Source organism: Acipenser ruthenus, chromosome 22 (assembly GCF_902713425.1).
Source record: "Acipenser ruthenus chromosome 22, fAciRut3.2 maternal haplotype, whole genome shotgun sequence".
NCBI classification, from domain to species: domain Eukaryota; kingdom Metazoa; phylum Chordata; class Actinopteri; order Acipenseriformes; family Acipenseridae; genus Acipenser; species Acipenser ruthenus.
In genome coordinates, this window is record NC_081210.1 from 24,931,628 (window position 1) to 24,958,364 (window position 26,737).

General features: G+C 36.9%; 1 protein-coding gene across 1 annotated transcript; it reads right to left on the bottom strand.

The window, feature by feature from the left end:
• Positions 1–1,979: 1,979 nt before the first annotated feature.
• On the bottom strand, positions 1,980–25,571 carry LOC117431618 (clathrin interactor 1-like). The gene is made up of 12 exons (XM_034052737.3): positions 25,357–25,571; positions 16,944–17,048; positions 16,534–16,630; positions 14,339–14,447; positions 13,276–13,440; positions 9,302–9,482; positions 8,639–8,864; positions 8,079–8,169; positions 7,345–7,422; positions 6,148–6,422; positions 5,175–5,373; positions 1,980–4,036 (listed from the first exon to the last, which is right to left on the bottom strand). The coding sequence occupies exons 1-12, from the start codon at positions 25,395–25,397 to the stop codon at positions 3,660–3,662; spliced, it is 1,944 nt and encodes a 647-aa protein (XP_033908628.1). The 5' UTR covers positions 25,398–25,571; the 3' UTR covers positions 1,980–3,659.
• Between the last annotated feature and the right edge of the window lie 1,166 nt (positions 25,572–26,737).

The following is a 26,737-nucleotide window of genomic DNA, read 5'->3' on the forward strand; positions in this document are numbered from 1 at the left end:
ATGAGAATGATTTCAAATAAGAGCAATTACAAAAAACGTGAATACGGATACCTGTAAGAAGCTGAGTTTGAGATGATGCGAGTGCATCCAGGAGGAGATGGCCAAAAGGCAGGTAGAGATACAGGAGGAAATGTCAGTCAGAGGGGGGGAAAGGAGAGGAAGATCTGGGTATTGTCAGCACAGAAATTATACGAGAAGCTGTGGGAGATGAGGGGACCCAGGGAGCAGGTGTAGAGAGAAAACAGAAGGGGTCCCAGGACTGAACCTTGGGGGGCAAGAGGCAGAGGGTCAGCCATGCCAGGACACCTGGTACCTGCGATCAGAGAAGTAGGAGGAGAATCAGGCAAGCAGTGCCGAAGAGTCCCAGGTCCGCGAGGGAGGACAGGAGAATAGAGTGGTCGACTGAGACCAGAGGCGAGAGGTCGAGGAGATTTAGGACATAGGCAATGGAAGTGGCATAGACAGAGAGTAGAAAGTTAGTGTTGACAGGAAAGCAGAGCTGGTGATGTACCGCTCACTTTAGGGTTTTAAAGAAGAACAGGAGAAGGGAGACAGGATGGATGAGGGATCAAGGGAGGGTTTTTTTTTTTTTAAGAAGGGGGTGCTGCAGGCCTGTTTGAAGGCAGAGGTAAGAGAGGAAATGAAGTAGGAAAGGATGGGCGCGACAGCGAGGAAATATCGAGAGGGTGGGGTGAAAGCAGTCCCTTAATTTGCTAATTAGTCTTAGCAGATTCATTCAGTTGCATGGGTTCAGTGATGGTATTTAGATCCACCACCATTTAGATTAATCGAACAGACAGCAGCACCTAGTGGACTTTGTTAGCTTTGATTTAATACCACTTAGAAGCTTGCTTGATGGTCTATTTAAACTATTGTGCCAACCTAGCCCTTTACATTTACTCTAGGTTTATTTTCTGCAAACATCCATACAAAGCATGAATGGATAACACCAAGTAGGCTTTGGTATACGGTACGTATTTGCCAACATCTCCCAGCTTTCTGCAATTATTTTAAGCATGTAAGTGTAAACAAAAGGCACTAATTTGAACTGTCAACTGTTGATCTGTAGCCTGAATTCTGTGACACTTTACAGCTCATTGCCTCAGATCTTTGTTACTGCAGACAAAAATTGCTCCTGCTCTGAATCTGTTAGATTATTAATGAACTACAGCCTCTTAAGCAGATGCATATTCATTAGATGACCAGCTGTCAGGGGCTGCCAGATGTAAGACTAGTTCTGTCTTATACATAGCCCAGGACCAAATACACACACAACTCCTAAATAAAACTTTACAATTTCATAGTTCAGAAGACATTTGGGAATTCTTGATAAATATATTAATGAGTTGTACTTCTACTGTGTGTAATGCAATCTGCTTGTATGTATTTCAAGTCAGGCCAGGTTACAAAGTAATTGTTCGAAACTTCTTACCCATCCAAACTTTCATTAAATTCAGGGAAAACATTCCAAATGTAAAACTTTAACCAAACAGGTGATCTAAAGGCAATAACATAAAAGTATTGCCTTCCAAAATATGACTTGTTTAAAGCTTGGTGACAAAATCATCTTCCAAAAACATACAAGCACCATAATTTCCATGAATCTTTTGTTTGATTATAGTTTAAGGCATAACAGCTAGTGCCTTTGACAGGACACTGATGTGGGAACTTGTCTACACAACTTAAATGCTTATAAATGTTACCTTATATTTGAGTGTTTTGAAGTTATGGATGATTTCAGTTTCATTATTTCCTTTTTAGATAAAATATTAATTTAAACCCAGTATTACAACTGTTAAATGGCATATACAAAGAAAGGTATTTCATTATTTCTAAGTTTTAATTTAAAAAAAAAAAAAGATTTGGAAATGGTGAGAAAACAAATAAACAAACAAAAAATAACATGCACAAAACGTGTCTTGTTGCACTTTAAATAAAATCCAGACAAACTACTGAGTATTAAAAACATGACATTAAAACAAGTTTTAATGGATTGTTTAATGTTATACCTAAAATCATAATGAGTACAATCAAAACAGACTCAATGGATTGAATAGAAAAGTAAATATTCAGCACAGGAAAGAGGCATGTTTTTGCATAACTAATATATAGTGTTATTTTTTAGTAATGCTCCCATCCCAAAAGCATACACCATGGCTTTAATATTACAGAATGGTCATGATTTAAAGAAAACAGAAAAACACAAATACAAACTAGCCCCTCCATAATATTCATAATATTTTAAAACAAAAATCCCTTGGCCAAAATCATTAAAGTATAAACCTCTGAAAACCGAAGGCCATTTTCTTCTTTTTACACCAACACAATTGCAAATGCGTCCGAGTTATTATACAGCAGGGTTTCTATACAGTTTGAACACAGTTCATAACACTGGTGCTATTGTATGTCCTTTGCAGAATATGATTTATTTCAGTTACAGTAAGAATTTAATATTTTCTAACTGGACACAAGATTAACATTTTCATATTCCGTTTTTTGGGGTTATACACTTCACAGCTGGTCTATCTAGTGGCTGGAACCAGGAAACCGCATATGAAACTATACTATTGTTGGTTTAATTTCATAATTAAATAGATAATCCTACATTTGTCAAAAACATAATCTAACATTTCTCAAATAACAGAAAATATATATTTGTGCATATGTTGGCCTTTTCATAAATAGATGTAATAACTTCATTTTATCTATTTCATAAATACAAAAGGCAATAACCAAAGTACTCAGGAGTCTGAATCAGTTGAGGATCTTAATGACAAATTGGAATTAATCAGTCTAAAACTACAAATATTTATCAATTGGATGTAAAACTTGGATCATACTTTAAAAAAATAAACCCATTAGAAAGGCCACAGAAATGTCCATAGTTAAAACAACCTTTCATTTTATTTTTCAATGTTAATGTTTTATTAAATAGCCCACTTTAAAATTGCTGAACTAAAGTATAAATTATAAAGACCACATCAATTAAGCGTGGCACAAAGTGGAGGTTGATATTTTGCCATTTCTAATCAATGATCTTTCATAAGAGGAGACAATTTAAAAGGATCCAATGAATTTTTAATTTACCCATCAGTTTATCATACCTTCCAATAAGCTCCTTGAACACAATATTTGTATGTTGCACACCCAAAGAATATATTTACAAAGTTAACCATCACATTTAGCAAGTCATTTCTTTTAAGCTATGGACGTTGTGAGGTTATATATGGAATGAATAGTTTGATAAGTTTTAATAAAAATTACAAGGGAAAAATAAATGAAGGCTCTGGGGGGGGGAAAAAACACACAGGTACAAAATTTAAACTTCATCAGCTTTGCTCTGTCCATGGCAGCCTCCTCAGCTGGGATACAGAGTAACGCTAAAATCCCTCTGATGTTTAAAAATGTGTTTCAAAGTATCTGTGAAGGGAACAGTTTAAGATTTTTTTGTAAGAAAAAACATTGCATACACTCACACCATTAGAGCTTTCCAACACTAGATCTTGCCCCCATACAAAACTAGCTAGTACATTTCACAAAACTTGTTCTTGGTTCAATCAATAAAAAAAAAGGGTGACGGCATACAATGTTTTCAAGTACTCTTTGTGTGCAGCTCTTAATCCTTCATTCAATTTTTTAGACAGGGTCTTCACAGCTTTTCATTTGCTGAAGTTGCCGAAATTTGCGAAGGCATCTTGTTTGGGTTGAACTACTGTTGAGCTCATGCCGGGGTTCATGCCCACAGTGGGCATACCCATTCCAAAGGGAGCCCCCATGCCCATTCCAGTTGCTGGCACCCCCATGCCTATATTCATCCCAACCATTCCCTGATTAATCATGCTGTGCTGGCCCGGAGGCATGCCCATGGGGTTCATGCCCAGTGTGCCAGTGCCCATCATGTTGGGCATTCCCATGCTCATGCCCCCTCCTCCAGCCATTGGGTTCGTGAGTGGTCTGGCTGGCACTGAACCCGACTGCATGTTGAGGTTCATGCCTGAAAAGCTTTGGGCCACCATGCTCATGGGCGATTGCACACCTGCAGAATAAGGAAAAAACAATGCACAAGTCAATGAAAAAACAACAAGCATTTCTTTCCATTTTAAGAAACACTGGCAAGTCAAAAATCATTCTGAGATTTTATCAGTTATTGCCTGCTTAGTTCTAGGATTATCCCATTTCAGGCTTTACCATTAACACATGTGAATTACAGTAGCTACTTCTGGTCAAACACGAACAGAGTCATTTTTTGTAAAATAAATAAATGGTTCAAAAATATTGGTAAAATATGGTAAAATATTCAATTTTTCCCAGTGCTATTACATATTTTAAAACATTTTAAATAATCCAAGAGATTCACAACAGTATACTGTAACAAACTAATTTTAATTATATATATATATATATATATAAAATCTTACTAGTAGTTAATTAGGCAATTAAAGTAAAGTGATTTTTCCATTGCCCTTGAACTGTTTGGTACTATTAGTGGGTACAGAAAACCACTAAGCACATATATATATATTTTAGCTCAAAGAGCCAGATATATAGATTATATATATATATATATATATATATATTAAAAAAAAAAGGAGATTAGGTGCATTGAGAAGATATGTAGTAGATTCCAGATGGCTTTTTTGTCAAGGGTCCCTGGGAGATCAGGTTTCCTGCCTCAAACAATTCCCCTTGTGGAATTTAGAGAAAAATCAAGAGCGCCAAGGGACTAGCAAGCGAAGGTTCGCAATTAAAAATGACATTTTCTATTTAGAGATACAGTTGGAGGAGCATATACTATACATGCATCAGATCACTGGATGTAATCCAGGATGCTGATGTGAACATCTGAAGTCTCCAGAGAACACGGACCTTAAAAATCAATCCTTGGCCTCTCTAACCTAGTTCAGCGGCTCCTTGAAAAATGCTTGCTTGTATCCACACTACATATCATCTATGCAGAGTATATGCAAACAAGATGTTGCTTATTTCAAATTCAGAGATTATGTAACTGTGTATGGGAGAAGGACCCAACTAAAAGGAAAATGATTCTAGGAAAAAGGAGGAAATCAGAAAAAGCTGTATTGCAATTTGGTTTATATAAAAAGATGGAGATTAGATGTGAATAACACAGCGACACGTCTTTTTAAAAACACTAGTGTCTGGAGTTACACGCCTACCTTGCAGCTGCATCATTGTGTTGAGGGATGGTTGTGCAGTTTTGGGGGGCTGCATTCCCAAGAAGTCCAGGCTGATATTGACACTGGGGTCAGACCAGGTCGAAGGCAGTGTGATCTTGTCACCCTTTTGGGCCTCTTGCATATGGAGAGCTGACATTTGATAGTTTTTTTGCACAGGTCCAGACAAGTTCTGCAAAGGCTATTGGAGCAGAAAAGAAAGGTTTCATGTTACCACAAAATTAATTTCCACACATTTGTTACACTATACAAAATGTCCAATTACAATTAAATTTAAAAAAAATCCACAGTTTCCCCAAAATATTAGTATTCTAACCCTGCAAACTCACTGTTCCAGTGAGAATGTAGCAATATACCAGACTGTTGACTGCATTTAACAACAACAAAAAAAAGCTAAACATTTTACAAAAACTGAAATTTAAAACTAGGTCATGGTTGTTACATGCAAATGTAATATATTTTAATGCTTTCCGAATGAAACTTGTTCCATCTCATTCAGCCCAAACCACTGACGAGCTGCCCCAAGGAGAAACATTGTGTAACAAGAAATCATTTGGAAATGTAAAAGTTGTACAGTGTGGAGTAGTGGTTAGGGCTCTGGACTCTTGACTGGAGGGTCGTGGGTTCAATCCCAGGTGGGGGACATTGCTGCTGTACCCTTGAGCAAGGTACTTTACCTAGATTGCTCCAGTAAAAACCCAACTGTATAAATGGGTAATTGTATGTAAAAATAATGTGATATCTTGTAACAATTGTAAGTCGCCCCGGATAAGGGCGTCTGCTAAGAAATAAATAATAATAATAATAATAATAATAATAATAATAATAATAATAATAATCATCATCTCACACAACTATTGCAAATTGAGCTAAAAGGTTGACCTGAGAAGACCATGGGCATCATGTCTTATTCCTTCTGCTCAATTTAGCAACATACGTAAAAAGGTTCTCGTACCTGTGACCTTGACATGGGCAAGTTTGTGGTCATGCCCACAGTGCTTGTACTGGACATAGCAAAGTTCATGCTTTGGGAGGAGGTCATGGTTGCTTGAGTCGAACCTAACAGGTCAAACAAGTCGGTGGACGGGGTAGCAGGGATGTGGGCTGGAGCAGGCTGAATGCTGGCAAACAGGTCAGCACCTGATGACGCCACAGGAGGAGCAGCAGCAGTGTGGCCTGGACCAAAAGCATTCCACTCTCCAAACTCGCCATTTCCACTTGTTACTGTACCTGGAAGGAGAAAGTTAGGGACTTAAGTGTTTGAAAAAAGGACAACATGACGTGAACCAGAACTAACATGAGCTGACTTGTGTCCGTCCTGATTATCATCTGCAGGTAGCAACTCCATCTGGACAGCTTTCCTGCCTAATGAATATTTCATTAGATTTTCAAAAGGTAGCAATGAAAATAAATGAAGATAAAAATGTTTCTCAGAAGAGTCAAAAACAAAAGAAAAACCTCCCTGATTTTGTTGTTGGAGAAGTTCACATGGTACAATTAAAACCGAAGTGCTCCGTTGTGCAGGAATTGTTTTGTTTTTTTGTGGCCAAAACATATTTGAAGCCATACACAATCAAATATATATCTTGTCATGTCACAATACACCATACAAATATATATATATATATATTTTAAATTTTAATTTAGAACTTATACTGAAAACAGAGTCCTCTTTGGCAAATGTTACCAAAGATGATTAATCACTTCTGAAGCACAAGAGTCCCATTAGAAATAATTTTCAAACTTGATTAATCATTTTGCAACACTTTCAGTCCCGTGTGAAATAACTATCAATCCAGATTAATCACATTAGAATAGACATACGAATGTAAATGTTTTAGCTTACACAAACGAACAAAATACCTCCACAAGGGTAATGATTTTACACATACAGGTTTAAGCTTGGATTTTTATGTTGGCATTATTGAGTGTGTGTATGTGTGGAGTTTGACAGTTCACCATACTTTTATTCCTAATGAATTTATCCCTTGGCCAAACCGTTACTATCAGCAAGTAATTCAAGAATGGATTTCAAGATTATAATATCTAAATGCAAAAGGTATACCCAAGGAGGGAAGCATATTTAATAAAAACAAATTAGGAGATGGTCAGCCAAAGGTCTGAATAGTATTATTAATTATTTACAACATACCAGGTCCTGAAGGCAAGCTTGCTGAAGCAGCTGATGAAGAAAAGTCTGCAAATCCCCCAAAAAGATCAGCACTTCCACCTAGAAATACATGCAGATAATACAACACAATGACTACGTGTCTCTTCATTTCTTAACTTCCAGCCACATGTAAAATTGCCTATATTCTTGTTTCCTTTCTGGTTCCAAATATAAATAAATATGCAAACATAACTGGTCTGTGGAACATGAAAAAACAAAAAAAGTAGAAAATCACTAAATGCGACCTTTTAGACCTTATGATAATCTAACATAATGAAAACGCAGGGATTGAAAAGTGTGTTCTATAAAGTACAGCTGATATTGGACGTAGCCCAGCTGTTTAGCCTGCAGTGCCCAGGAATCAGCAAGGTGGGATAGCAACATCTGTGCAGCACTTCAGCACCACAAGGGATAACTTGTCTTATTGCTGCAAGACATTCAGTCCCATCTGCTGCACTTAGCTATGCTGTTTAAATATATCCCCCCCCCCCCACAAAGTCCAAGTTTATTTAAAAATACAGACCACCACAAGTCAGCCCATACTAACATGCAAAACAATTGAGAGCTTTCAATATCTAAAAATTGATAATTCCCCATGAAGTATTTGGATTACAGGTTGCTTATAGTAACACCATTGCTATTTTGCAATAGCATTGCTTCTGTGAGAAGGACTGCTGCATTGTGTTTGATAAGACGGATCTCTGTAGAAGTGTTACCTGCTGGTGCTGCATGACTAGATCCCACTCCAGAGTCTACCATAAACAGGTCTTCCAGGCCACTATTTGAGGATGTAATACCAGCTTGAGCCTAAAAAAAACAAGACAAAAGTAAATGGATAGCGTGAGCTTTGTGTGTCAGAAAACAGATTTCAAGTCAGATTGAAAGCAGATTTCAAGTCAAAGTAGTCAGTGCTGTATAGCAGTCACAAGGGGGCAGCAAAGGACAATGTTTGACTCGAAAAACAAAACACCAATCTAACACTCCATCAGGCATACCTCTTTCTTCCTAGACAATTGTTTAATATATTGAATAAATATGCATTTACATATATCCTTTATTTATATACAGACATTATTTATTATCAGGTCCTGTACTTCTACAGTGGACTTACGATTAGAAACATATAAATAACGAAATATCTTTTTTGCCAAAAAATTGAGTTCTTAAAATCACAAACAGACTATGATCATGTTTAGCTTGGCTATTTAAAATAAAATGGCTGATCTTAAAATATCTAAGTGAAGGTGTCTGGCTACCCCTTTACGTATTCCCTTACCTTGACTGCAGGCTGCCCCACAAGGTCAGGCTTGCTGTTGCCCCCGGTGTAGTGTGCGGCTGCTCCAAGGTCCACTGTTTTGCTGGGAACGCCACGTTTCCGGGTTGTGGTGGTTTCTGTGGCCTGTGTGATGTGAACGCTTTTGGTTGTTACGGTCTCTTCCTCATCTTTAAATTCGGACTTTCCAGGTCTGCCATTTCTGGATGCTCGCTCTTCTTCATTGTCACTGTTAGCAGCAAACATAATACAAGGTTGAACTTAAAATGATTTGTTCCGTTTCTGATTTTACTCTGTAGCGAAGGCATGCCTATTTCACAATGATGCGACTGAGCTGGAAATAGAAAGAGTTTAGAATGTTTCATGGGAGACATACCTCAATACTTCTATTACAACTTCTCAAGGCATGGCTGGTTGAAAACAATCTGCACACAAAAAGTGAACCTATCTTAATTATGTTACAGTATATTTATCATGCCGGGATACTGCGTCACAGTCTGTGCTTAATTTAGAATTTGATAATATAGATAAAATTACTTTATGGATACATGCTTAACTTAAACCAGATTTTTATAACCAGAAGAAAAAGGAAAAAAGTAATCCTAGATCTCATTCTGCAGCAGCAGCTGCAGCAGTATATACAGACCAGCAAACACAGCCCTTTACCTGAGCCTCTCGGGCGAGTCCTCTCTCTCTTTGTTACGGAACTTGTTGATCGTTTCATCAATTGTACTTCCAATCTTGTCACCAATCTCTCCTAGCTTTTCACTAAACGGGAAGCCGCCCTTGTTGTTATCCCATTCCTCGTCCCATTTTGATTTGGGCTCAGAGTCATACCTGTCACCACCTTTAAGGTTGATTAAAAAAAAAATACAAGCAATACAAAAGAAATTAGGTTCAAGAGACATCACTCTTATCAGAACTGTTAGCTCAGTAGTTTTGAGGCAGGCTAAAAGCTCCTGAAGTCTTGCTGACTCGAGGCACGACAGAGCATATGATTGACTTCATTAAAAAGGCACAGGTGCAGATAAAGAGTGGTTTTGTTATGACAACTGCACACACTTAATGCACATCACTTTGTCTCCACTTCAGCAATATTTACCAGGACAACCTTGCGGAGCAGAATAACAGAACTACAAAAGACATTAAACACCTGGCCCATGCAAGTTAAATGAAATGGCTTTTGCCAGCTTTGTAATGGTCAGCCGTGCCCCAATATGCCATTCCTGCTGCAACTGCCAGCACAATCTGGAAGCTATTCTAGAGGAAGAGGATAAAACACACCAAGATTATAAATAATACAGACACTGCAGGGAAACTGAAAAATACCAAGTAAGGTTTAGTTCATGGCACTAATCCTCATCTTACCCCAAGCGCATTTAAAACAGAAATAAGCAGACATGCTTTTGAGTACAGAGTTGCTGAGGTAACTAGCAAACTCAGTAACAAAGGGTCAGCTAGTGTTTGTGTCAAATGTCTACACTTATAGATGTAGAACAAAATAGTTGAAAGGATATTTGTGATTCAACATCCTCATTAATGCCCAATTCTATAATTAAATTAAAGGCTTATAGAATGTTAATAGTTTGACAACTTTGCTAATGCAGCGGATTGTTTTATTGAATTTCCCCTACATAGAAATAACTGGGGTCATGAAGCCATGCTGTGGTCTTTGTTTGAGTTTACCACAAGGACAGCAACAAAAAAAGAAAGTCAACAAGAAACCAGAATAAAAAGTGCCATTAAGCAGGGTTTTCAATCAGTTTTAAGGTATGTAGTACTTACAAGGTCCACCCTCCTATTGGGGGGGTGCGGGTGGACACACTAAAGGTATTTTTGAGAGTAAAATGGTGCATTCAGCAGTATTTTTACATGGTTTAAGCATGTGCTAGACTACTAGTGGTCTGCTTGTAGTCTGACAAAGTACTCCATTAGTGCAATGAAGGAGCTTTATTTCAGCACTGCTAAAAGCAAGGCAAGATCAACAAGAAGAAAATTTGACTTTGAGCATCAAGGCCCCTGCAACACAAGACTGGCTAAAAATGCGTTTGGAATTGGTGACCGCACCTTTAATTGTGCACAGCTGTAGTATGGGAAACAGCATGCTGCAGCTCCCCTGCTCAGCGGTAGTGAAGTCCTGATCGGACAGCATGTAACACAGACCGCTCTTATGATTACATGTTAACGTTTAGTTTTCAGTAAAAACAAGTTTAAATTGCAGCGAGTTTGTTCTGTTATTTATTAAATACACCACAGCAAGCACATTATCATATTTTAGATATTTTCGTAGCACAATCTGACAGCTACATTTTGTGAATGGCAGTTTTTTTTTTTTTTTTTACTGCAATCAAGGAAGCTGCAGTGCATTTCAATTTTAATTCCCTAAATGTTTAGTTTTTTTACTCGGCAGTACACTTCCAAATTACAGTCCCAATTATTTCTATGTGTTCTGCTTTCACCTTAAAATTGTCAGTTTGAGAAATAAACTTTGTTTTCCCTACAACAGATGACCCTGCTTTAATACAAAACTACATGCTGTTTTTCTTTATGGTAACGTTTTAACATTACCGCACCCGCTTCTTGGCTGAAGAGATATTATCAGCTCATCATCTAACTAGGGAATCTGCTGCGCAATTAAGTCATCCTCAAGTCAAACTCTTGAAGGTAAACAATGTAAGCAAATCTATTTATTTACCTGGGATATTCACGGCTGCTAAAGATGCAACAGACTAAATAAATCTGTTTGTGTTGATTCAAACTTTATTTAGGCACGCTACGATTTGCCTGGCGAAAGACAAAGTTGGTTTATTGGTGTTCAGAAAGAAAACTTTTTCCAGCTTGATACGGTAGCCTTTTCACTTTCTTTTGTGTTTAATTATTCTTAAAGGTGTACAGCTTCTATACCTGAACCCCCAATATGACAATCCCCATGGGTGCATATTTTTACGCTATAACAAAAGGAATACTTTTTTTTTTGGCGCATACATATAGCTATTATGTAATATGTATAACTTCTGTAACATATCTTGCAGTGCGATAATACGACAAAAGATTGACAATGAGAATACCAGAAAGTAATCTATTTTTTTTAATAAAAGTAGCAGGCGCAAATATAATTTTAGGTGGTGTATCGTGCCGGTCGCCAGCTTATTTTGAAAATCCTGATTAAAATCAAGAATGATATACCTGCTTCAATATTCATTTGGTTTACTTACCAAATTAGCCAAAGGGAAATAAAGGAAGTAAATGAACCAATTCCAAGATAAACATAATGCAATGGCCACATAACTAAAGACTGGCCTGCTCAATATGCACAGCACCAAAACTTCTGCAATGAGAACTCCTACTTTCCATGGATGTAGGAGACAGCGAGACAGTACTGTATTAACTGTGCAGATGTTGTAGCACAGCATGTTAAAAGGGTTAGCCCCATACGCACAGAAAATCTAAAGAACTAGAATCAATCAGTCATCTGGATAGTGAAATCAGCAGGGAAAGAAAAAAAAAAGATTAAGGAACAATATGCAAGAAAACATCACAACCAGCTGTCTCAGTTTTACTGGTGCTGAAATAGGAGGCAAAGTCAGTTCAGCATCAGATTGTCTTTCATAAATAAATAACCTTGGCAAGTTACTCCAGACATCTGAATAAAAAGACTGATTATCAAACTTTCTTAAAACAAATGATGTAGATCTCAGTGCTCAAACTGATAATTAAATACTGTACTGAACTAACTTATGTTTAGCTTGTTTTCTGCTCACATAACACAATGTTAGATTCCCTCATTTCATTTGGATAAAATGATCATACAGGCAAAGCTTTCTTATATCTACTACACAATACACCAACTAGACTCGTGAGGTCTTCCATGAATCAGATATACAGGCTTTATAATAAGGGTTAATTGAGTATTAAATTAGGGTATTCTCATATTGGTTTTATTTAACTTCTTGTGCACAGTAAACAAGCAGTCCATGAGAACTGGCACGAGGATAGGAATGAGAACACTCTGTAGTAAGAGCAGACAGAGTGACCTGGGTATGTGTCTCAGGTAGACTTCAGCAGAGGACAAGCAAAAACAAAGAAGGGACATGCTGCAAGCGTACGTGATTTACAAAGCTAAAAAAAAAACTCTTAAAATATATTCTAAAAATAGAAAGATATTTACTGTTTCACACTTCTTAAAAATGTCTTCTATCTTATATTCAGTAATTGAATGCACCAACAATGTAATGCAACATTTAGTTTGAAATAAGGTTAACTAGGCATTGCATTTCAGTTAAACACAGCAATGGTTTACATGCTTTGACTTGGAAATGGCCCATTCCACGTTACGTGTGTTACTGTTTGGAGCACACCCACCTGCATTGTTATGAAGGCTGAAAACTTGGCGCAATTTTTAAAAAGTTATATAGCCAAAAGCTTCCAATAAGAAAATATTTTTGATTACAATTTTTACAAACTCATAAAAAGGGGTGATTTCCTGAGTCATTAAAGTTGCGTAACTTGGAATGGGCCAAATCGTACCTCACTGCAGCACAGTTTTACAGCACGACAGTCTGAAATGCCTAGCTAAAATCACCAGTGCTCCACATGCTTCATCTCCCCAATCTCCTTGTCCCACAGACCACAGTACTCACTGTATCTGAACCCTCCGAGAGTGTCTGAGGACACCCCGATGTATTTGTCCTTGTTTTTCTTTGCCTTCTTCCTCTCTTCTCGTAAACGGTCATCGTCCTGTACGAAATCCACCATCTCCTTCACTTTCTGCCGGACATTGATCCCCTGGTCCTTCCCATTCTCATCTGGAAAAATAAACACATCTGAAACTGCAGTCCGGAATCATCACCTTTTCAGGACACATGATGGGGCCCTTGCACAGATTTCAGCTCTTTCAGCATCTTTAGGGCTTACATACTATTAGACGGTGAGGGGCCCTTAGACTTTATCCCATGTAAGAAAACTGAATTATACGAAAACTGTCAAAACTGTTCTGGAGCTGTGGTGTAGGTGCATTAAACAAAGTGACTAGCCTAGAAAGCAGTACAGGAATGTTGATTGTATGAAATGGGAAAATATTGTCAGCCCCTGGCTCCAAACGTGTTTAAATTGTACTCCCATAGGACACTCAAAGAAATCAGAAAAATATAGTTCTGATGTTTTTGGTATTGGATTAACATATTAGAGAGCTATCGGTTGAACCTGTGAAGTGACTAATGAATCCGTCTGAAAGTCATGTCACTTGTGTCCCAACAAAGCTTGCATCTTCAGGTTGCGCATGATTAAATTTATCCAAAACGGATCATTTAAAATAAAATGGTTTTCATCTTGTTACTGTATTACTACAAACACTTTGTACTTCAAACATATCTGTTTGAGCTCAAACCTTTTCTTCCCATGTAATTAAAGCAATTCCTTTATGGGTGACCTCAGGGGACCAGTCACAGGGGTAGTTTTTTAAATATATAAAACCCAAATGCTCACATTGAGCTTGTTCCATTTTCCACATCCGATCTGCGAGCTCTTGTCTTCACTAATTAATACTCTAGGGTCCACATCTTAGATTCCACGCACTTCACACAGCCGACAAGTCACATTCTAATTAGAGCAGGGAAGCCTATCTTCAGAAAGCAGTTCAGGTGAGTGACAACTCAAACGGCTGCTTTAATTTCCTCATAAGTCGCCCACCCCTTTAATGCTTACCTACAAAATGATAATTTTCTATAGAGCGCAGATCATAGATGTGTTCTCTGGTGCTCGTCACAACTCTCTCTGACCCATTTCTTATGAGGTATGCCAGCAGGAGCAAAGCCTAGGAAAGAAATCATTTGTGAGAGACGGAAAACAAACACTCCCTACAATCCTAATGCTTGTTTTTTTCTGCATAAATAAAGGGCTGCAAATGCTAACAATTCTACAGGCAGACACTTCCATGCCCAATCAAAATTGACAGCTGAATCATTAGCTTACCAGCTGAATATAATTATAGAACTATATCCCCCGATTAATAAGTTCTCTAACAAACAAAATAAACAAACATTCTGAATTCTGCACAGCCGCTGCTTGAGACTTGAATGAATATCTGATCCAATTACTTTTGGGGTAGCAGACCACTGAAAGCTTTTTATGTTCCTAGTGTGTTTCAATACATGTTTGGGTTTGTTTACAGTAAGCCCCAAAGCTGCAACACTTCTTAAAATCAGCCATAGCTACAGGATCTGTAATGTCAACAGCATGGCGAACTGATGGAACAGCCAACCAATACACCAGCAGATGGACCCCATGGCATAAGAACTTACTGTATTCACACAAGGTAAAATACATACTGTAATTGCATAGGTAACTAACATGTAAAATTGATCAAGTATCCATTCAAGATAATTACTTTCCTTAAGATATTCCCTGGTTATTACTGAATGACTATGTTAATAAAGTAAGTCAATATATGTTGACAAAAATAATTCACTCCAATGCCTACAGCGAAGTTAATTAACATGCAAAAACAACTTTTACTCCAATTTAAATTACTCAATTCTTTCAAAAATGGTAGTTTTTTTAAAGAATGCCAAAATACATTTTATAAAAAAATTTTTTTTTAAAGCAAGCCAGATAGAATATATTGTTAAGAAGTTTGTTCTTCATGGAAAGACTGAAACTTTGAATGTGTTTGAAGCGGTTATGAAAACAGGATGTAGCTTGCTTCTACAAATCAATAATCTGAAGAGTAAAACTTTAGTGGTTAACAACAATGTCACTAAGATGAACCACTTGCATCATATGCTGACACGGCAAGACATATTGAGTATAAAATAAAATATAGGGTTCAAAAGAAAAGCAGCAGCTGTACTGAACATGGATTTCTATTCCTACACTTAAATAACTTTGGATTCTCATTTCGGTAAAGAAACATTAAAAAAAGCCACATGATCTTTTAACTGCAGAAAGTTGTGGAAAAGCATTATGGGAAACGGACCTTGACTGGCGACACGTAAGAGACCCAGCCCCCACTGAACCACCTATCACTCACAAACTCTCAACAGCATACAAGAAAACACATTATGATTATCTTAATCTTACCTCTCAGAATGTGAATGTGTTTATACAGACGGATTTCAAAAGATAAATAATTGATATTTTTTTTTGTTTTTATATATAAATCTGAACGATTAACAAATAAAGAGTTTTTTACATTTTAATTGTGCATTAAAAGTACATTCTGGGTAGAGAAATGTGTGCTGCTATTTAGGAAAGTGCTGATTTGAAGCGTGCGCTTTCTCCTAGGAAGTGGTAGGACACTGTGGTTTGACGCTCGTATAAAAAGGGGTTAAAGATGTGTAAAAATCATAGTTATCTTGTTTTGTACAAGGATACAAGGATTGCTGATCGTGTGCTATGAAAATATATATATATGGAATGTTTATCTACGTCAGTTTAAACGATTGTCAAACATGTCTGCAAAGTTACTTGTGTGCATTGTAACCAAGCTGTTTTTACACCAGAGTTATCAGGTCCCTAAATCTGTTTTATTAGGGTAACAGGACAGAAAGATAACATGTGTTACATTTACTAAAATAAAAACAACAATAATAAATGGTTTTAAAAAAAACAAATTTCCACTGAGCTTATTTTTTTTGGACAGCCGCTATAAGATTGTTACTTTTATTAAAAAAGTGCACGGATTAATCTACCGGTTAATCAAATAATGCTCATAAATTAAATGGTCAAAAATTTTTATTGAGTGGCAGCCCTAATAATTAATTATATATACATATATAAAAGGAGTAAAAAGGATCTATTTTGAAGACTTGCCCCCATAACTTCAATAAGTTTTTGTTACTAATATCTTGTATATGAATTGTAGATGCAGCTCCTGTATCAGTAAAGGCCTTATATCAAACCTTATAAACTCTTCTCCAGTTCTTTTTGTTGTCCTTTAACATGCGGGTCCATAGCATGTTCATGACCTCTGGAAATTGTTCATACATGAAAGTAGATCTAGAAATCAATCAAAATACAGGGACATTAACACATGTAGTATTGTGTTTTAACACATATTTTACTTAATATAGTAAACAATTCTTTACTAATATGAGTAACTAATTAAAATCTGGATTTATTGGAAATGTAATCTAGGAATGCCACCAAAGCACTCCAATTACTGTCTACATAAATAATTATTGTCCCAGAATAAACGATCATCACCAAAGAAAATACCTAGCATGAACTTACCTGGTCCAAAGGTTTTATACCAGCAGACAAAGAGACTGAGTTTGCCGCTTCTTTTTAGTTTATTAGAAATACCACTTACTTTGCGATCTCCCCCATGAGTTGCCCTGAAGGTCCCCAAGGATCATCGTTAGTAGCTTCTCGCACCTGTGACTCGATTTCTGAATAATTCATCACCACGTTGGTGCTGGGAAAAGAAGCAAACCATACATTTCATATTAACATCAAAACACACCACCCCATGAAACCTTAATTACCATACACTGCATGCTTTAATGAGATATCTCCACAGGGCATTAGGAAATTGTATGGCTTACTCCAAGGATCATTCACAACACATTTAAGTTGTCTTTAAGAAGTTGTTACTCTTGGATTACCCTTGCATGCTTAACTGGTGGCCTGCATATAATTCCTTTAATACTGTATAAAACTCTGCACTGCCTTCAATTGTAGCCATCTTTAGGCCTACTGATTTTCCATTTTTGGGAATAGCAAATTCCGTTTTTCCACCCCACTTTTTATCAACGTATTAAGAATTAAACATGGCATTTGAACATAAATATAATGTTGATATTGAAAATAAGCCAATTAATAAATATTAACAATTATATTTATACTTCTAAATAATGATGAAAGATTGAGCTTCACCGATTAGTATTCAATTATACGACAAGTTAAAAATGGCAAAGTTCATGAGCAACCCTATCCATAGAGGCAGAATCGCCAGACGCCTGGTTCGCCCACCCTGCAGAGCATGTGAGCGCGAGCGTAGTGTGGAGTGGAGTGGGTAAAGTGCCGGAGCGGAGGGTGAGCATGAAAAGCCTCTTTGCAAAGAAAAAATATTTGACACTGTACATATAAGATATGATCCATAAATGATGCAGCTTTTGCAATGTTCGACAACACTGTTCAATCTATGAAATCACCCTGTATAATTAAACTTAACAAAATAATCAGTAATATACAATTTGCTCAGTAAGAGTTTTATTGCAACAGCAAAACCCATTGTGTGCTTGTATATGAACCATGTTAACTGGAAATTTCACAAAGCTTATACAATTAAAAAAATCTTTAACCACATGGTATGTGCAAAAGGGTCAGTGTATGTTAGGATCCCGAGCTGAAATACAACCCCATCGGCTTGGGGTTAAATTACTTTTTCAGATAGCTGAAATGGTGTCGTGTTTGGCTTGGGGTTGTCTTGCGAATGATCCCATAGAGGTGCAGAAGATTCACTTTACCCAAAGCGTTTTCATCACTTCATGTAAAAGTGAGATAGAATTATTCTCCAGGGAAATAAAAAATAAATAAATAAATAAAAACTTTCAAAACCCTGTTATTGCTGTAATAACTGTATTTGACAGAAATTAATGTTTTAATAATCAGTTTTGGTTATTAACATTTTCCCAGTAACCAATCCCGTCCCATAGACTAATGTTAATGGAATTCTGATATTAGCAACTGCACGCCGCTTATTAACAACTTTATTACTAGTTGCCAGTGCTACAGAGAGCACTTGACATAAGCACATACCTCATGTAGTTTTTATAACACACTGCCTTTGCAACTGCGTATTTCTGGCAGATTGAGGCAGAATCGTGACTTTGAAACTGGCTATGAAGCTGCACGCAAAATTGAGATGGATTTACAGCGGGAGGCGGTACAAGAGTAAAAAGCACGTTGTATTTTAAAATTGTGTTCTTTAGAACTGATTGCAAGTACAACACATTTTTTATGTTTGCTTTACTCAATTATAAAGCACAACTGTAGTACATCGTTGTGTAGTACTATTTAAGCCTACACCCTTTTTTTTGTTTTACACATGTGTGAAGTAAAGAGTTTGATATTTTGGTATTTCATGTTCCTCATCTTCATTTTTTAACAATAACATTTAAAACATTTATTAAATACAGTTCAAAATGTAACCGGCCCGGTCGGGCCTATGGTGCGTTATAACTACAGGCCAAACTGATCTCTATCGGGTCATGGTTAATGTCGAACCCCAACATGGAGACATGGTTGTCTGAACTCACGAAAAGTTAATTTATTAACAAATTAAAACGTTAGCTTGGCTTTCAACCAGGAAGGTTAAGACAGTTTTAAAAATAGGTGGCAATGTAGATTTCTTCTTCCTTTCCCATGTTTTACTCAGCCTTTATTCTGCACCCTACCCACAATTCTTGTGACAATTCCAATGAATATTTTGTGTACTGTAGTTTACTCAAGCCTTTATTCTACTGACAATTCAGCCTTTCTTTATATTGCATATGAGGGTCAGAACTACAGTACTGTATAATGTAAATCTCCAGTGTGTAGGCAAACAAGTTGTTCTGCTACTGTACAGTAGTGCCAAATTGTGCCACTGTACAGTTCTCAAATAAAACAGCAGGGCTCACATGAATTTTCTGAACTCGCATGCAATGTTGTGCTCAATATTTCAAACTATAGCAGATTTTTAATAATAACACATAATAAAAATGACTGGAGCATCAGAATTATTCTTACATGTATGGTATATTGGCGTGAGCATTTTAATCTTTTAAAAGCTGCACTGTTACCACCCAGAAGAGCAGGGCGTGACTCAACCACAAACCCCTCACTGCATGAGTCGAGTGTTTTCTGTACAGCAAAGTTTATATTTATTCCCACTTCCTGCACAGCAGCAAGAGGTTTATTAATTATTTAATTAGTGAAAGTTGCCCACTTTTGACCAGCTGTATTGTAAATGCACCAGGAGAAATGTCTTGTCCAGAACCAATGCACTTTCTTTAAAGGCAATAAATTCAGAAGAGGAAATGAACTTTGGTTTTTATCCAAAAACAAAACAAAAGCTGATTTAAAATAATTCCATGAACAAAATAAAACACTGTACAGTTGATTAGCCAAAGTCCTATCACGGTCAACCAATACTACAGCAACACTTACAGTACCATTAAATGGACATGACCACCGTCACTACAGTAAAAGTAGTACAACACACACCTCCTACAGTACGCACATCCCAGAGGAAAATTAACCTAAAAAGAATGTCAGATTAAAAGCACCAGTGATGTATCACTGCAAATACAATAAAGGGCTATTTTTTGTGAAAAAACATCATGATTGTTTAATCTGCTTGTAGAATAAACTAGGGCATTGCGAAACACTGACGTAAACATGCTGTAACCTACATTTGCAAAATAATTTTGCAATAATATAGTGTATTTTAAATCGTGATTAAAAGGATAGCAAAACTAAATCAATTCACAAAATATGAATTACTCTGGTTATTCTTATTCTAAAAGATTTGTTTTTCTATTCGTTATACATTGAAAAAATAAACACAAAAAAAGTGTCCAGTAATGCATCAACTGGATCTGTACCATACGATTAAATAACAGTGTACCTGCCATATAGTTATAGGAAAAAAGAGAGTACAAAGTCACGACACAAAGAAAGCTGTTTTAAAATAGGAATGTTAAGGCATCCAAAACATAATGCTGACTTGTGAAACAGCTTTCAAATAATATGCATACAGGTTTTCTTGGTCCTATTAATAGGTACTGTACACAGATGGTCTTCTGGCTTAAATGGCTGTTGCACACCGTAGACATTGTTCAGCCAATTACAAAGCAAGGGTCAAGTGTCTTTAATCAACTAACTAGGTAAAACAATCCTTGCAGCTTTACTTGATATACTTATTTTATACTACAGTATGTTTATTAAATTATTATTCTTGGCCAGTCGTATTCTAGTGTCTTATAAAAGGGTCCCCAAACACAGATACTTCTGAGACTGGCCTTTACTCTGGTACATATTTGTTCCTAACACTGCTGTATCCACCATGGAGTTCATTCATTCTTTTATTCTGAGGGAATCTCCATCTCTCCCATGGTTTAACACACTCCTTTGGCCAAAAGAAATCACAATGCAGGCAGAATCCATGCCGCCGTGAGGCACTGTAGTTCTATCTCTTGAATGTTATGCATTCAAAGGTTTTTGGATCTCTGTCAGGTCTTAATCCAATGAATAAAAAGTAGAACAGCCTTGTAATACAGTTACTTTACACTTTGCAACAGTCAGCCAAAGATAACATCCTGCTATCCACAGGCGAGTTATAGCAATGCAGGGGAGGAAATGAGAAAGCTATTTCCTGGTTCATACTGAACTGCTCCCTCAGTTGTTAATATCAAAATACAGAGATAGCAACCATTCATTTATAAATCAACCCAGAGCACAATGTTCTGTAGAAAATCAATATTTATACACATTATGGAACAGCTTTGAAGCAGGACAATAGAATAACACAAGTGTTACATTAACAGTTAGTGATGTACTGAGGCTGTTCCACCATGGGCCTACTGTATATAGAGCAGTATCCGGAAGACTATCCAAGCTATTACATGACAGAATGCCAATTCTACTGGACAGTTAATATTAAAAGCTCTCCAGTTACTGTACAAGGTTAAACAAAATACACTAACCTGGAAGGGGGCAATATGGTTCATTTAAACATTTCATAACAGGGTTGGAATGAATAGCTGGACAAGAAGGGCCAACTGCTGCGACAGAGGCACTCATTTGACCCAAGGAGTAGAAAACCAGGGATAATTCATCTCAAACAGAACTTGCTTCCTGTCTGGACCAGGGCTCTCCAGAACTTTTTCCCACTGAGGGTCTCAACTAAGAAAAAAAACTGAAGGTCCCAGAGGAGATTTTGGGTCTCCCATTGAAAATATAATTCTCTTAATTCAATTGACAATAAGAAACAAAGACTAAAACCCCTCAACCTAACCTACCAGCGTACCTATCTGTCAACCAAATTATTGGGAGGTAATTCTATATAATAAATACAAATATTCTGTGTTTGGAGAAAGTCAGAATGCTTTATATTGCTATAGCAAGGCGATCAATAGGGAATACAATATTATCACTTCTTTATAAATATATAGCATGTGCATGCAAGCCTTTTGTTAAGTAGGCATATCTTCCATCTGTAGCATTGGAAAATGTTCCATTTCTGTGTTTTTTTTGCTTCACAGCCATATTGTTTCTGGTTAATAAAGGAAATAAAATAAAAATAAAAACCACAATTATTCTTAAGTCAAAGTTTTTGTACATTAGTTCAAAGTAACATTACAGTCAAAAAATAAGGTTGTAGTTAATGCATAACTCATAAATTAGCATTAAAGTATGGACAGTATTTATTGAAAGTACTCTTCAAGGAAACAACACATTTTACTCACATAATCACCCAAAACCTTATCTGGACTGCTGCCTACATCTCTTTGTATGGAAATATGTAAAATGCCTACAACTGACTCCACCTGGATTGAAAATGGATGTTTGAGTTCCCAAGGGCCAGTACGCTTTTGCATTGTGGAGAGAACACTGGCTGTTAAGTTGTAAAAGCAGCAAGTGAAAGAAACCACACCCATCTCAAGACAACTATTAATATGCATATATCAAGGGTCAACATCTGAGAACTTGAGTTCTGTAAAAGACCACTCTAAGAACTAAGAACTAAGCTAAGAACGCTCAGTGCTGTCGACAGCCTGTTGTTATTGCACCTGATAAACCTTAAATCCTCCATGATTTTTCATTAACATGTTTGTACATAAATACAGACAATCCAGATTCTGATTCTGTGCTGAAAGAATATTCTAATATAGTGCAAAAAAAACTGTATTTTAAAATAGTCAACAACAAAAGTAACATGTCTGATAACATCCAAATGCCAAATACACAGCTGGTTACTAAAATAAATACAACTGACTCCGAGAAGAAAAAAAAAAAACTTTTACATTAGATTTACAAAATATTTCAATGCCATGTTCCAAAAGTATTAACTGGGGTTAAACAGTTAAACAGTTACCTGTCTGAGTTTCATAGTTCAACAGAAAAAGAATACAATTAAATTGTAAATGTGTTAGGGTAGCAATGTTGTAACTTCCTCAGAAGAAGGCGATACTATCTGGTACAGCAAGTCCCTTTGTTTCCAGCAGCTCACTCACTTTGCCACTGGGAGTAAAGCTTATTTTAAATGAAAACCAATCAGATCATGTTATTACTGTTGACAAGGTCTTTAAGAAAGACAGACCTTATTAAAAAAAAATATATATATATATAAAAATACATTCAAGTGTATTCCTGCTGTGTGATTTGGATAGTGAGAAAGAGGAAGTGCAGCAGGTGTTTGTTTTTACCTCAAACCATTTCCGGTCTACCATATCACACTATTGTAAACAGAACTGCCCTAGAACTGAGCTTTGCAAAATTCTATGCAGCATATAGGAAGAGAGGATTATTTTGATCAATCTGTCTGTTCGTCAAGTCCCTTGATTCAGTCATTTTAGCATCAAGTAGCATCAAACCAATTCAATGGGCTCCTACAGGTGCTCTGTTCCAACAAAAGGTAATACATTACATCAAAAAGCAAACAAATGCTGCCTTTGTACTAAAGACTGATAAACATTGGGGGGAAAAAAAAGACAAAGAATAACTTCTCAAGGTGCGCCACTAACTGTTAAGGCCTAGGTCATCATATACACTACGGCGAAACACTTTTCAAAGGCAAGCTGTGTGATCTGCATCTCCTTAAAACAAAACCTTTGTTATTGCCCAGCCTAATGTAACCCAAGAGCCGCCTTTCTGAGTATTAATCTTGATTGTCCAATCAGCAGCACTGTTAAACCGGTAAAACAGGATTCTTTTTAAAATCTGGATTTCAATTTCAGGAGAGAATTATAGCTCCCCATTAGCAGTTTAAACAGAACGTTGACATGTAGAAACAATTATGGAAGTTGTGAAATTCAAATCAGACAAACGTAAGCCATCAGGATCAGTTTAAACATAAAAACATTGCTTATTGCTCAATGGCATCTTCTATGGAACTGAATAACTATCCAGATACAATGCTGTTCAGGGCAGGAACGTTTAAAAGGATATCAAGGCCAAGGTCACAGTGACAAATCATTATTGAAAGTCTATTCAACATTAATTCATCACAATACATGGCAAGCTGGGGTTTGGATTACAAAACCCATCGGAAGGAGTTGTCAGTTCTTTAACAAAGCCCTCCTATAGGCTTGGGAGCAGTGGCACAGTACCCCACAACACTGAAAAGAGAAACCTAGGAGAGAACAGAATAATGTGTTTCTGCAGCCATTCTAATCATCCGCTCTGTGTCTTGTGAAGAGGACGGATTTCCTTGAGAATTAACAGGAACAAAGTTTGTATTTAACTGAATATTTGTGCAAAATGTTATCTAAATCAGATCATTGGTTGTAATTCTACACTGAAAAAGGCAAATAAATAAATAAATAAATAAATGGGGGGGGGGGGGGGGGGGCTATTTGCCAGCTGTCACAACCTACATCTGCTTCATGGATAACTTCAAAAGCAGCAGGAACCTAGTTTGTACCTAAATATATAAAACAAATACAAATACTGCTGATTTGTCTATAGTAAACTCAACTGACATTTTCGTGTTTTTTTTTTAAATTTTAATTAATATCAAGAATGAAGTTTTAATAGTCGACACTTTGTAGCGACAACATTGTTTGTTTGTTTATTTTGTAATTGTGCAACAATGCAGACGTTTTGAAACAACCAATACTGGTAATGAAAATGTCAGTGTGCCAAACATCTTTTGGACTGGGTTTCATATTGTTGGAACGTTTTAAATCCTTTACCAAATAGATTACAATACCGACAACTTGATTACATTAGCTTTTTGCAATACAGACTTCAGTGCCGTGTTATCGTATTTTTAAAACGGAATGTATTTATTTTCTGACTGTAACGGCATGTGACTTGTTAGTTTCCCCCAAGCATTCTCAAGGTTTAGTATTCTTGTAACTAGTACATACATAATGAAAGTTATGTTAATGATATCTTTCATTCTTATCAGTTCATGTTAAACGAAGTATAGATGTTGGTGCACGTTAACAACATCGGAAGTGTAATTTAACAGATAATAAAACACTGCCAGTAATCACATAAACACGTCTCCAAATAATGCCAACTGAACTTGGGAAGTCAAAATATACATATTACAGATACATATTACATTTTGGGCAATATTTCACTGCTACACGACATTATTAACGAAACACCACTTTAAGGCCTGACGTTACAAAATCTGTGTGATTTATAATGGAAAGTGCTTTTTTTCAGTCGTTTCGTTTACAGACAGAACAGGGGGTATTTATTCATAATGTTTAGAATAGATCCAGGAGTTTTGAAACAGAAAGGGCGAATATAAAGGTTAATATATTGTGAGAGTGTTTACTTTTGTTGTTCTTTGAATAGGGGTCTAAATATGAATACATTCAAGTTACAGCATTTCCGTGCTTTCCTCTGAAAGTCTATCGGGGTAGCCATGATGGACCAGTGTCAGCTGAGTCTACGGGGTGACGTCAGCGCCTGGTTACGTGTCTCTCTTGAACAGGTAGAACCAGCGGCCTGACGATAACAAGAATACACTTCGGCTTTGAAATTTCAAGAATACTCACGCTTTATCCACCAGCTCCCTCACTTTCCACATATTCAACATCTCGTCTCTCTAAAAGGGGCTTTCCTCCTCAGTAACCCGCCGTCTAGTCCGTCAAAACCAGCCGATGGCCTTGGATTTCTCGCCAACACCGTATCCCCAACTCCCCTGAAACTCCAGCTCACACAGCGGCAGTAGGGCCGGTCAGGTTACTACGGATACGTCCTCGAAACGTCATAGACGTTAAGGGGCGGGGGATGCGTATCGAGGTGCACTACAATACTACCGCGCATGCTGGGAATTGTAGTTTTATATGCACAAAAACAAGTCGAGAGGGGAGTAGCTTAGTTAAAATAATAACATTCAGCAGATACTGTTCAGTTCTAACTAAAACGCCCTGTAAATACATGTCCACTAGCTAGCTAGATGCCTATTACTGAATTTTTAAAATGGCAGTATTTAAAATTTTTTGTATTTACAGTAAGCGCTGGAGGGAAAGGTGTTGATGATATATCATCACCCACATGCAAAGTGTACTTCTCTTCAGTACGTTATGTTTTAATCCAGCAGATGATCAACATATTTTCAATAATTCCAAATACATATTCAGTATATCAAAGTTGAATTATTTGTAAAATAGTATGGTGTTGGCCTTTGTTATTGTAACTTCCCTACAGCCCATCCCCCATTAACTAAAGTGTTTCCTATTAAGTGTATGAAGGGAATGGCTTTGTGTGTTTCCTGTCTCTCTTTCCTCCGGTTTCAGAGCAGCCACATGGTCTTCTTGTAAACTCCCTTTTTTATAATTAGCCTCATGAAAATATTCCACCACTGCTGCTGGTTTTATGTGAGTTTAAACTCCCTCCTTGCTATGCACCTAACCTGTTCTACCTGCACTGTGACAGCATTCCAGTTTAACACACCCGTCCCAAAAAACATTTCACTGTGCCTGTGTGTTCCTTTAGAATATCCACTCTTTCTCTAGCCGCTGTGTCCAGGGTTTAAAATACATGTTAGATATGGCTTTCATATGTACCAGAGCTGACTTATGTTCATTTCTGTGTTGCTGGTTTGGGATAAGCATAATTTTCAATAACTTGTAAATGCTTTGCAGATTCATAACTTTTTTTTAATTCTTCTTGTTTGGTTCCAGACAAAGAAATATGCTAAATTAGAAGAAGGAAAATGGATAACATAATTCTATAACTGAAGATTAACAACATTGCTTGAATACATTAAGATGCCAAAATGCCCCAAATGAAGGTCCTGGTGCTGTTTTGCAGTCTTCCTTTTCTTTACAAATTCCACCACATAATGTACAAGGAGGAGTTCTCTTTTCTGCGTCAGGCAGTGCATTTACTATTGAAAGAAAAAGGTTAGGCTTATTCCAGACAACATGTTTT

Coding starts and splice junctions, on each gene's coding strand:
- LOC117431618 (XM_034052737.3), bottom strand. CDS start 25,397: ATGTTGAATATGTGGAAAGTGAGGGAGCTGGTGGATAAAGC. Junction 8,865..9,301: donor GACTCGCCCGAGAGGCTCAG/GTAAAGGGCTGT, acceptor TGCTGCTAACAG/TGACAATGAAGAAGAGCGAG. Junction 7,423..8,078: donor TAGTCATGCAGCACCAGCAG/GTAACACTTCTA, acceptor ATGTATTTCTAG/GTGGAAGTGCTGATCTTTTT.